The following is a 13,318-nucleotide window of genomic DNA, read 5'->3' as shown; positions in this document are numbered from 1 at the left end:
CATATACATATACATATACATATACATATACATATACATATACATATACATATACATATACATATACATATACATATACATACATATGTTTTCTAAGTATTGGTATGTACACATTGTTGTGCTTATTGAAGTTAGAGGAGAGTTTCTTTTACTGATCACCACTGTGTTCACAAGGTTAACTGCCACAAACCTCTTTTAAGGAACACTGGGACTACACGTGGATGCTCACCCATTCAGATTTATATGGCTGGGTTCTAGGGATTTGAATTTGTTCTCCAGGCTAGTACAGCAAGCACTTTGCCTCTGAGCCAGCTCCATAGTCCCAATCAGTTACTTTTAAAGATTAAACTATTATTGTTTTAATGGTATTTATTTAGCTACTATATTCTATTGTTATAAAGTTTATGAAAATGAAAACATTTTAACAAGCTTCATTCCTTAGGGGACAAGAGCAAATTTTAAAATGTGTTACATTGCCAGGGGGAAAGCTGAAAGAGAAATGAGCATGAGAAGGATGGAAAATGCAATCCACTGAGCTGACATATGGGAAGCAGGGAGCTGCTATATGCTTCTAGAGAAGACATGGACAGAACTATCCAGGAATAACATGCTAGGGGAGGAAGAAGGAAAACAATGGAGAAAAATCATTAGCTGAAATCTGATGAGATTGTCATGAGAATCAGAAACTCAATCATGTGGATAAGTAAGCCATTTGGGGTCTTTTCTAAACAAGCACACCTACAAAGGGTATGGGCATTTTACCCAAGCAGTTCTCCTAATGTGCTAACTTATGGGGGCTCATAATTGGGAGCAACTGTGGTTTCTTCATTGCTTTATCACATATTTGTAGTGACAAGGTTAGAAAATCCCATGTATTCATAATCATATGACCCTAGGCCTGTATTTGACAATTGGTTTATTCAATATTAGTGATTTGTGTTATGTTTTCTAAGACTGTGTCCAGGCAACGTGAAATCATGTATATAGACATGCCTCCCTTTGTCTTCATACTTCTTTCTGTTAGACATCTGGACTTGTAGTTTTTAATTCAATTTTTATTGGTGATTTGGAGGTCTGATATACACATAGAAGACATTCTTGTCACTCTCCTCTTATTTGCCACACACCACTGCCTACTATTATACTTACCTATATTCATGACTTTTTGTCTCAGTTTTTTATCTCCTAGAGCTTAACTGAGGCCATGTATGTGGCCATGTGCTTGGAGTTATCCCTTAGTCTAGTGAGCTCATGAGCAGATACATGACTGGATAATACTGTGCTTTCTTTTCTCCTGGAGTCTGTGAGTTTCCAATAGTTCAGTAGTACATAGCCAAATTCCATGATTTTAAAGAAATATTTTCAAGTAAAAGTGATTAGGACCTAATATTTATGTTTGAGTAACAGTGCCAAAGTCACCCTTCTTTCTGGAACTATGCACAATGTAGTTCAACATCCAAATATTCTTTTTTTTTGTCAGCTGGGTAAATATTGACTTGATGTGTTTGCATTCCAGAGAACACTGTAGGTAATAAGAGTTCTTTCTCTCCCTCATTATTACTCAGGGGAAAGCCCAGCGGTTCTGCACATGTAGTAAACCACTTTACTTCCTTTTTATACTTTGTGTGTGTGTGTGTGTGTGTGTGTGTGTGTGTGTGTGTTTCTGTCTGCTTGTCTGTCTGTGTTTGTATCTCTGTGCATGGACATATGTGAAGATGAGTGCACAGACATTCACATGCATTCACATATATATGAATACGCCAGAAGTCAACCTATGATAACATTCCTCAGTTGACTTCTGCCTGGTTTTGTGAGACAGATTCTCTCACAAGTTTGGCTAATCTGCTGGATAGCAAGTTTCATATATCAGGTGGTCATTCCCCCCTCAGTGCTCAGGTTGCAGGAACATGCCTCTATATCCTGATTTTACGATTACCACTCATAATTATGCTGTGTAGTTTTATATGTTTGATATGCATGTGTGTATGTGAGTACTTGTCCCACAGTTGATATAGAACATATATGGTGGTCTAAGGACAAATTTATATAGTTAATCCTCCCCTACATTGTATGAGGTTGGGTAGAGTCTCTCTTACTATTTCTGTTCTGGTATATACTCCATGTTAGTTGGCCCACAAACTTCTGGGTGCTTCTCTTTTCTCAGCCTCCCAACCTATTGTAGGCATACTGAGGTTACAGGTGTATGTCCCACTGACCTGTGTCTTTGGATATCAAACTCAGGTCCTTACAAGTCAAGTATTCACAAACTGAACTATCTCCTAGCCCCAGCTTTTTTTCTGTCTACTGGGGTCAGATTCCTCAGAAAGCCTGTGGGTAATATATTCTATAGAGAAGCACTTTGTCATTTATCGACTGCATGTTTTCTTGCTAACTACCTGCTCTTGGGGAAATCAGAACTTGAGTCTAGAGAACAGGCAACAGGGGCTACACCAGTCCTGAAACTTCACTCTCTGTGTACTATCCTTTATCCTAGTAGTCAAATTGCTCTTTTTTCTAATGACTTTCTATGTTTTTAGTATCATCAAACATTTATTTATTTGCCTTGAGGAGCACCCATGTGGAGGGATGTCAGAGTAAGCACATAGGTGTCAGTTCTGTCATTCCACTGTGTGGATTCCACGGATCCAAGTCAGGATATCAGCCTTTGCAGTGGGTCTCTATAGCCACCAAGCATCTCATCAGTCCGAAAAATCTTGCTTCTGTTCCCGTCTTAGGATTTGTACATGCTTAGAAGACCTTTCTCTCTGCCTGGAATTGTCTGGGAATCACTAGAGCTTTAAAGTCCAGACTACACATTTCAACTCATATAAGAGTAATACCAGAGTTATGGGGAAAATAAGATGTATTTATTGGGAAACACTTAGTTCTCAGACAGGATTCTCAGCCTTCAGCTTCAGTCAGAAACATGGGCCTGGCAACTACACATCAGAAGATGAAGGCATGTGAGAGAAATGAGGTGGGCTAGACAATTTTCCTTACCAGCTTCCTTAATCTTTTCAGAGGCAAACATTCTGCTCCTTGTTCTTCCTCTCAAAATCTGCCCAGGGAGATTTAGGTAACAACAGGGGCTAATTTTGGAATGCCTCACTGATCTTTAATACCCAGCTGAACGCTATTATTTGTAAATTTTCCCAGCTTTGTATTGGTGCATGTTCTTAGTGAATGTTTCTTTATTCCTGAGTTTGTACATGAAAATAATTAAGGACGTCAGGAAAAACTGCTGTGTAATAAAGATGAATTACACTGATGGTATCATGCTTTCCAGGAGAGAATAAAGAAGCTGTGAATGGCAGTCTCCTACTGCACATCACTGGCATTCCCTGGCTCTGACTATGAACTATCCTTTCATCCAAAGCATAGATGGTAATGATAATGGGTTCTCTCAGCTCACCTCACTGAGATGTGTCAGGGACAGATGCACCAATCTGTGCCCAGGTCCATAAGCCTTCTCTCTCTCTCTCTCTCTCTCTCTCTCTCTCTCTCTCTCTCCTGGCTCTCTGGTAGTGGCTCTCTGGTACCAGTCACTCCTCCTCTATAAGCTAGCTCTCTGAAACCCATGTCTTCAAATGAAAATGCCACATCTGCTATTGCTGCAGGGGTAGGAATGAAGGAGGAATTTGCTCAGCTCTCTGGGAGAAAATGTGTAAAAATCTAAGCTGTTTCCAACTCCATTGTCTACTCTTTCTGTTCTTTCTTTTCTTTTTCTTTTGTCATTTCTCTGTTCTTCTTCTTCCTTCTTTTTCCTATTTCTCTTTCTTTTCAACGGGCAATTATAAAGCTCAGGTTTTAGTTTTACTCACTATGTAGTGAATGGTCTTTGAACTCCTCATCCCTTTGCCTCCATCTCTATGCCCTTAATCAAATGAACAGATAGCACCCTATAAATATGGCAAACTGTGCAGGTTTTATATACTCTATGGGTTGGGCATAGAACTTAATGCAGACTTAAACAACACCAATACCAGTTTGTAAAACACTTTAAACCATGTTTATTTAATACCAACCTTAGTAAACTGAGGCTACCCAGGCAGTGATGGTACATGCCTTTAATCCCAGCACTTAGGAGGCAGAGGCAGGCAGATTTCTGAGTTCAAGGTCAACCTGGTCTACAGAGTGAGTTCCAGGATAGCCAGGGCTACACAGAGAAACCCTGTCTCACCCCCCCTGCCACACACACAAAATTAAAAAATAAAAGAAGAGAAAAATAAACCTAAGACTGAATATTTCAGCCCAGTTTGGGCTACATAGCAAGATTTTGTTTCAAAACACCATGACAAAACAAACAACAGAAAAAACTGTGACCCAATAATTTTCATTTTGATTCAACTGTTTAAATTTCAGAAAATTATTTTAAATCATAGTAGTTCTTTCAACTTTTCTTTTAGTTGTAGAAACCTAAACAACAGAAACTTCAGGCAGTTGACCTTTAATGAAATAAAGATGAACTAATGTAATGTTTAAGTAATATTTAAACACATTTTAAACTTTTAATGAAAATGTTGACATTATTAAAAACATTTTAAATAAATTGTTAGCCTTAAAACAAGACTTTCATGCTAGAATAAGGAAAATACAGACATGTGGCTACAGTCAGAGGAGGAATCAGTCTCCTAGGAAGAGATCTCATATAGTGTTGACAAATAATTACAACCCTCTTTGGGAGAGATTGGAACACAGATGATAATAGGTTAGTGATAGACAGGACCATGCCATCCTCAGGGATATGTCTCTCTCTCTCTCTCTCTCTCTCTCATATATATATATATATATATATATATATATATATATATATATATATATCTTGCCATCTCTTTATATGTAAACTCCATGTCAGGATCTCAAAAGTGGACTTAGGGACAACTGGTCTTCTTTGTTCTTGCTAATGTGGCCATACTGAATAAATCTTCATCCTTACCATTTTTCTATTTTTCTATTTGTTTTAATTGTTTTATTGAACTTAATTGGCTTATTAAAAAATAGATATCAGAACATGGCTTATTAAGACTACCAGCATCTAGATTCTGATTATAAGTACTCTTGAAACACTAAAGTGATGGATTTAAGAGGAAGGGCTTTTAGGAAGTGCCTAGACTCTGATTAGATTCTTGATCCTATGAAGACCTAGTTAGAAGTAGAATATAGTTATTCTAGAAGTTGGTCATCTCAGCACTCAGCATGATGGTCTCTGAGATCCCATCTCTCATTCTACAAAACTGTCAAAAATAAATTATAGTTTTTAATAGGCCTCCTGATTTATAGAATTTCATTTCAGCTGACCAAATGAATTAAGATAATGAATGATCACTTTGATCACTTATATTACTATCATTCAACATTCATCCACATTATTCTTCTGACCTTGAACTATTTCATCTCAATTTCTCCTCAAAAGGACGGAAGTGAGGTTCAGGAAATGAACAACTTAGAAATCATTTTTCACACATTTGAGGAGCACACAGCAGAGAGGCAGGCAGTACGAATGTCAGGCTGATTAAATGGCAGAGAAAAATAGCCATCATCAAGGGAACATATCATTTATCACAGCTCACACTCACAGAGATGAAACAAGAACCTCTGTACAAACTGAAGAGATTATAATTTCACTGGGCACAAGGAATTTGTTTCTGAGCAACTTTGATGAATGTCTGAGTAATAAAATGGATATTGTCTCTAAGATGTATGTCATGTGTGTGTGTGTGTGTGTGTGTGTGTGTCTGTCTGTCTGTGTCTGTCTTTTGTCTGCCGACTGTGTATGAGACTGGGTGTCTGTGACTGTCTCTTTGTGCAAACACATGCAAATTCCTTCAAGTTCTCATACATTTGTACATTTATCTCTTAATGCTATTTTCTCTTGGCAGCAGAGATACCAGAAATAAATAACTACACATTATTAAGTTTCATCCCAACACAGGCACAGACAAGTAATGACACACTTCACAAGTGCCTACTGCCTGCTCATTTATATGTCTAGATCACTCAATTCCACAAGAAAACACCCTATATGTTCTTATTCCCAAAAGCCATGTTTTTAAAAAGTTAATCATTCAGTCAAGTAAAGATTGGACTGATCATTAAATTTCTCCAAGTTAAAAGAGATAGATAAAATTGTAATAACACCGCTATTTCAAGTCATATAGCAAGTCATACACTTTAGGGACAAACTATAATTTAGATACAATCAATACATAGATGGTATATGTGACCCTATTCCTATACTTTGTAATATAGCAGGTTACTGTGGACTCACATGCAACGTCATCTGAGGAGGTTGCTAGATGTTTTACTCAAAGGCCTAGGATGCAGGTACTCAAGGTAAACACTGTTAACTATGAACTGTTAATCCATGTTAATGAATTTCACATGCACATAGACACTTGAAAGGAGCTACTGTACTTCTCTCTTATAAGTAGAGGACACCAGTGTGTGGTCCATGCCCAAGGCTATATAATGGAGCCTTTCATGGAACCTCTATATTCCCACCAAAGTGTCAAAAGACTTATTTTGGGGACCTTTCATTGAGGAGATCAACAGGCCTCATCTAGGATAAATGAAAAGTACACTGTGTTGTGATTATTCTGAAGTGTTAACCATATAGATGAGATGGCCCTGGTATGTGCTTACTGTTGGCCTCTGTTCATAAAATGCCTTGACTTCACCTATCTGGAGGGAGCCACATATACATAATTTGACTGGGTCAATGGGCTTCACGGCTAATTCTATAACTTGAAGGCTTATTTGAGATACTTGTCATTTTATCCTCTTTGTTGGAAGAAAGCCAAATCTGTTACATATGCAACTGCATGATAATGTGTATACACACATTTGTAGGCCAAAACACAAACTAGAGTGTCATTCCTCAGGGAGTTACAGCTCTTCTGAGAGAGAGAGAAAAAAAGAGAGACAGAGAGAGAGACAGAGAAAGAGAGAAACAGAGAAAGAGAGAGACAGAGAGAGAGAAAGAGAGAGAGACTCAATTTCTTGAAACCAACAAACCAGTCTAGACTAGTTAGTGAGCACTAGGGATAACAGGCTCATACCACTGATTTTGGGCTGTTTTGTTTATAGCTGTTTTTGTTTTTAGTTGTTGTTTACTTACCTGTTGTTTTTTCTTTTGTTGGTTCTGGAGATGATACTGAAGTCCCTGTGTTTGAAAATCATGCAGTTTATTGACTTTACAATACTTATACATCTGAGTTCTCATATTCATTAAAAAAATCTTTTGAAGCACCTACATGAAGAGAGTAGGTCTTTAGCCAATGACCAAATAATCATTTCTCTCTCCATATGTCAAAGGAAAAAATGTACACTCACAAAGAAAGGTCTCAGAAGATATCATTCTTTATAGCACACAGGACTTAAATTAATGATGCTCAGGAAGCTATCAGGGCAATATGCTTCCTATATTATGCACATAGTAATCCACATTACAGCTTCCACACACACATTTCAATGGGCCATTTTATTTTTGATTATTTATTATATGGAACTGTATTAACACAGGGTAGTGTATGTGAGGAAGAATAACTGGGTAAGTTTTTATGTCTACTTTAAGCTATTAATTTTACTGTGTTCTAAAATGTGGAAAATTCTCCTGTAGTCAAATTGAGCTACAAAGACTAAATTGAATTATCCCCATGGAATAGCGGATTAATCTCCTGGGAATGTGAAGGTCCCATAAGAAAGAGATGACAGATTGCAAGAGGGATGCAACCTGAATACAGCTTATTTTGAAGCTTACAAGAAAGGCTTGTGCTCTGTAAGGGAGAGAAAGGACAGGATTTCCTTGAGCTTTGAGTCATAATTTGTAATTTACATACATCAATCCATAAATTATATACAACCTGTAGTTAGTATAAACATTGTTACAAACTTGTTAGCATTTTGATTGAGGATTTACCTATAAAGGAAATGATGTAGAGTTTACTGACTTCCAGAAATCCGCATTGCGTTTCCTCATTCTATCACATCTCATTTTCAGTTATTCTGCTTATTTAATGACTGAATTAAACACACCTCATCATTAATTATCGCAAGCCATGTTTCTTTAGCTAGTTCATTACCAGAAATCTGTTTGTTAGGACAAGAACTGATTGGAGCCTGCTATGACAGTTGGCAGGCCTGAAAAAGGAGGTCTAGCTTCATCCCTCACCCAGCAGACCAGGAAAAAAGCAACAATGAACTATGACTGCAGGTCTACAAGCTACACCACAAGGCTGAACTAGATTACTTAATCAGAAGCACACAGACATACAACTCAACACACACACACACAAAAACACAGATACACAAACAGATATACACATAGCCACACACACACACACACATGAGAATATACACACAGGCATACATACATGCATGTGCATGAATTACTGTGAAAACCTAAAAGAGTCTGAACTCTTTTTCGGGTGACTTAAAGGCTTTTTTCCTTCATGCCTTCACCTACACAAGGTGGCTGCCCACCTCACAATTCAAGAAGAAGTCCCTCTCTTCATAATGCCCTCCCCATGTTACATGTGCTGTAAGGGTTTATCTCTAATTCTCTCCCTCCTCAGGCCTAATGATAGCTATTTAAAGAGTGAGGCTTCTTTACCTAATAAAGCTTATTCTGAATGGATAATTTTGTCCTAGTTTTTTTCTAAGATTCTGCTCCTTCTTTTCAAATTCTAACAAATGGTATTATCTAGAATGGTATGTATAGACCTTCTCTTTGTGGATAAAGCCTTAGAGCACACAGATATGTCTAAATATAGCATAGCTAAATTCTCCTTGTCTCATATTCAGTATGGATAGATGTCAGAGTGAAAGAACAGCTGAGTGATCACATCTTGATCCACAGCCATAAGACATATCCACTTTTCTATGTTCCCTAGAGACATGTATCCCCAAAGTCAATGCTAGAAAGGGATGCCTTATCATGGGCCCAAAGAGGCACCCACTCCCCCACCACACATCCACCAAAACATATACCCTCTCTCTTTATGTTTTTATAAACACATCACAAACTGTCACAAAAAAATCAAATATAACAGATGAGTAAGAAAACAGAATGTCTTAGTAACAAACACAAAGTCTTAATAGGAACATGAAAGATAAAAAAAAAAATCAGATGAAAATTTTAGAAACCCAAAATACAGTAAGTTGAGCTTCCAATATCCACATAAAAAGATGGGTGTAACTGTGTGCCTGTAACCTCAGTGCTGCTTGACATGGAAACCAGAAGATCATTAGGACTTGCTGGCTGCCAATCAGCATTGAGTTCAGTGAGAATCCTTGTTTCAAGGCAAAAATACTGGATACGATAGAGCACACACATCCTTCTCTGGCCTTAGTGCATAGACAAATGTGAATGTTTGTGCATATATATATATATATATATATATATATATATATATATATATAACACACACACAGAGAGAGAGAGAGAGAGAGAGAGAGAGAGAGAGAGAGAGAGAGAGAGAGAATTTAAAAACTAAGAGATGCATGTAAAAACAATCAGAAGAATAGAACAGAGCATTGGTAAATGTATACCACCAACTGAATATAACATGTCAAATATACATGAATTGTAATTGTTTAGTTAAAACAACATATAAACAAACTAAAGTAGCTTGAAAAGCTATTATAAAAAGGTAGTGTTTTGAGGGCTTTGCAGGAGCACCTGGGGGAGACATCTTGGTTCCCGGACCCCTCCAAGATTAATCTGTACAGGTGAGAGTGTGGACTACAGAAGATAACAGCTTCTGGGACAGGCAGAAGCCACACAGCTTCTGGGGCAGACCCCTTTTCCGGCTGCAGACATCTGGGCACTGTCCCTGCTGGAGGAGAGGTATCTGCCTCACCTGGGAGGGCTTTCCCAGAGCACCTGGGGGAGCCATCTTGGTTCCCAGATCCCTCAGAGACTAGTCTGTGTAGGTGAGAGTGCCCACTACAGAAGCTACAGAGCTTCTGGGATAGGCAGGAGCAACACAGCTTATGGGACAGGCCCCATTTCAGGCCTTCATTTTCTGCCAGGAGGCAGGTCCAAATGCCAGATATCTGTGCACCTTCCCTGTAAGAGGAGAGCTTGCCTGCAGAGAGTACTCTGACCACTGAAACTCAGGAAAGAGCTAGTCTCCCAAGTCTGCTGATAGAGGCTAATAGAATCACAAGAGGAACAATCCCTAACCAGAGACAACTATAACAAATAACACCAGAGATTACCAGATGGCTAAAGTAAACGTAAGGATCATACTAACAGAAACCAAGACCACTAACCATCATCAGAACCCAGCACTCCTACCTCAGCCAGTCCTGAATACCCCAACACACCCAAAAACCTAGACCCGGACTTAAAAGCATTCCTCATTATAATGGTAGAGGACATTAAGAAGGACTTTAATAACTCACTTAAAGAAATACAGGAGAACACTGCTAAAAAGGTACAAATCCTTAAAAAAAAAAAAAAAACATGAAAAAACAACCAAACATGTGATGGAATTGAATAAAACCATATAAGACCTAAAAAGGGAAGTAGACACAATAAAGAAAACCCAAAGGGAGGAAACACTGGAGATACAAACCCTAAGAAAAAATCTGGAACCATAGATGTGAGCATCAGGAACAGAATACAAGAGATGGAAGACAGAATCTCAGGTACAGAAGATTCTACAGGGACACAACAATCAAAGAAAATGCAAAATGCAAAAATATCCTAACTCAAAACATCCAGGAAATCCAGGACACAATGAGAAGACCAAACCTACAGATAACAGGAGGAGATGAGAATGAAGATTTTCAACTTAAAGGGCCAGCAAATATCTTCAACAAAATTATAGAAAAAAACTCCCCAAACCTAAAGAAAGAGATGCCCATGAACATACAAGAAGCCTACAGAACTCCAAATAGACTGGACCAGAAGAGAAATTCCTCCGGACACATAATAGAACAACAAATGCACTAAATAAAGATAGAATATTAAAAGCAGTAAGGTAAAAAGGTCAAGTAACATATGAAAGCAGGCCTATTAGAATTACACCAGACTTCTCACCAGAGACTATGAAAGCCAGAAGATCCTGAACAGATGTTATACAGACACTAAGAGAACACAAATGCCAGCCCAGTCTACTATGCCCAGCCAAACTTTCAATTACCATAGATGAAGAAACCAAAGTTTTCCATTACAAAACCAAATTCACACAATATCTTTCCACAAATATAACCCTTCAAAGGATAATAACAGAAAACAAGCAAAAAACAAACAAACAAACAAACAAAAAAACAAGTATGGAAACTGCGCCCTAGAGAAAGCGAGAAAGTAATACTTCAACAAACCTAAAAGAAGACAGCCACAAGAACAGAATGCCAACTCTTAACAACAAAAATAAAAGGAAGCAACAATTACTTTACCCTAATATCTCTTAACATCAATGGACTCAATTCCCCAATAAAAGGACATAGACTAAGAGACTGGCTACACAAACAGGACCCAACATTCTGCTGCTTACAGGAAAACCATCTCAGGAAAAAAAAAAACAGACACTACCTCAGAGTGAAGGGCTGGAAAACAATTTTCCAAGCAAATGGTCTGAAGAAACAAGCTGGAGTAGCAATTCTACTATTGAATAAAATAGACTTCCAACCTAAAAGTTATCAAAAAACCCAAGGAGGAGCACTTCCTACTCATCAAAGGTAAAATTATCCACGAGGAACTCTGAATTCTGAATATCTATGCTCCAAATGCAAGGACATCCACATTTATTAAAGAAACTTTACTAAAGCTCAAATCACAGATTGCATGTCACACAATAATAGTGGGAGACTTCAACACACCACTTTCATCAATGGACAGATAGTAGAAACAGAAACTAAACGGACAAAGTGAAACTAACAGAAGTTAGGAAACAAATGGATTTAACAGATATCTACAGAACATTTTATCCTAAAACAAAAGGATATACCTTCTTCTCAGCACCTCATAATACCTTCTCCAAAGTTAACCATATAATTGGTCACAAAACAGGCTCCAGCAGATACAAAAATATTGAAATTGTCCCCTGCATCCTATCAGATAACCATGGACTAAGGCTGATCTTCAATAACTATATAAATAATAGAAAGCTAACATTCATGTGAAAACTGAACAACACTCTCCTCAATGACACATTGGTCAAGGAAGAAATAAAGAAAGAAATTAAAGACTTTTTAGAGTTTAATGAAAATGAAGCCACAACTTACCCAAACCTAAGGGACACAATGAAAGCATTTTTAAGAGGAAAATTCATAGCTCTGAGTGCCTCCAAGAAGAAACTAGAGAGGGCATAACACTAGCAGCTTGACAACACACCTAAAAGCTCTAGAACGAAAGGAAGCATATTCACCCAAGAGGAGTAGAGTGCAGGAAATAATCAAACTCAGGGGTGAAATCAACCAAGTGGAAACAAGAAGAACTATTCAAAGAATCAACCAAACGAGGATCTGGTTCTTTGAGAAAATCAACAAGATAGATAAACCCTTAGCCAGACTCACTAGAGGTCACAGGGAAAGCATCCTAATTAACAAAATCAGAAATTATAAGGGAGACATAAAAACAGATCCTGAAGAAATCCAAAACACCATCAGATCCTTCTACAAAAGGCTATGCTCATCAAAACTGGAGAAACTGGATGAAAAGGAAAAATTTCTTGACAGATATCAGCTACCAAAGTTAAATCAGGATCAGATTAATGATGTAAACAGTCCTATATCTCCTAAAGAAATAGAAGCAGTCATTAATAGTCTTCCAACCAAAAAAAGCCCAAGAGCAGATTGGTTTAGTGCAGAGTTCTATCAGACCTTCAAAGAAGATCTAATTCCAGTTCTTCAAAAAATATTCCACAAAATAGAAGCAGAAGGTACTCTACCCAATTGATTCTATGAAGCCACAATTACTCTGATACCTAAACCACAGAAAGATCCAACAAAGATAGAGAACTTCAGAAAAATTTCCTTTATGAATATCGATGCAAAAATACTCAATAAAATTCTTGCTAAGCGAACCCAAGAACACATTAAAACAATCATCCATCCTGACCAAGTAGGTTTCATTCCAGGAATGCAGGGATGGTTTAATATACGAAAATCCATCAACGTTAATCACTATAAATACAAAGTCAAAGACAAAAAACACATGTTCATCTCGTTAGAATCAGAGAAAGCATTTGACAAAATCCAACACCCATTCATGATAAAAGTCTTGGAAAGATCAGGAATTCAAGGCCCATACCAAAGCATGATAAAAGCAATCTACAGCAAACCAGTAGCCAACATCAAAGTAAATGGT

General features: G+C 37.7%; 1 protein-coding gene across 1 annotated transcript in view; it reads right to left on the bottom strand.

Annotated features, from left to right (window-relative positions):
* The window catches only part of LOC110312287 (contactin-associated protein like 5-3), a 579,184-nt gene that overhangs the window by 297,977 nt on the left and 267,889 nt on the right, over positions 1-13,318 (bottom strand). The window contains exon 8 of the mRNA XM_029470910.1: positions 7,118-7,162. Coding sequence (XP_029326770.1) covers positions 7,118-7,162 — 45 coding nt within the window. The remainder of the gene's footprint in view (positions 1-7,117; positions 7,163-13,318) is intronic.

The sequence above is a fragment of the Mus caroli genome, chromosome 17 (assembly GCF_900094665.2).
Source record: "Mus caroli chromosome 17, CAROLI_EIJ_v1.1, whole genome shotgun sequence".
Classification (NCBI taxonomy): domain Eukaryota; kingdom Metazoa; phylum Chordata; class Mammalia; order Rodentia; family Muridae; genus Mus; species Mus caroli.
Note: the sequence above shows the minus strand (reverse complement) of the source record. Positions and strands in the feature narration are given on the sequence as shown.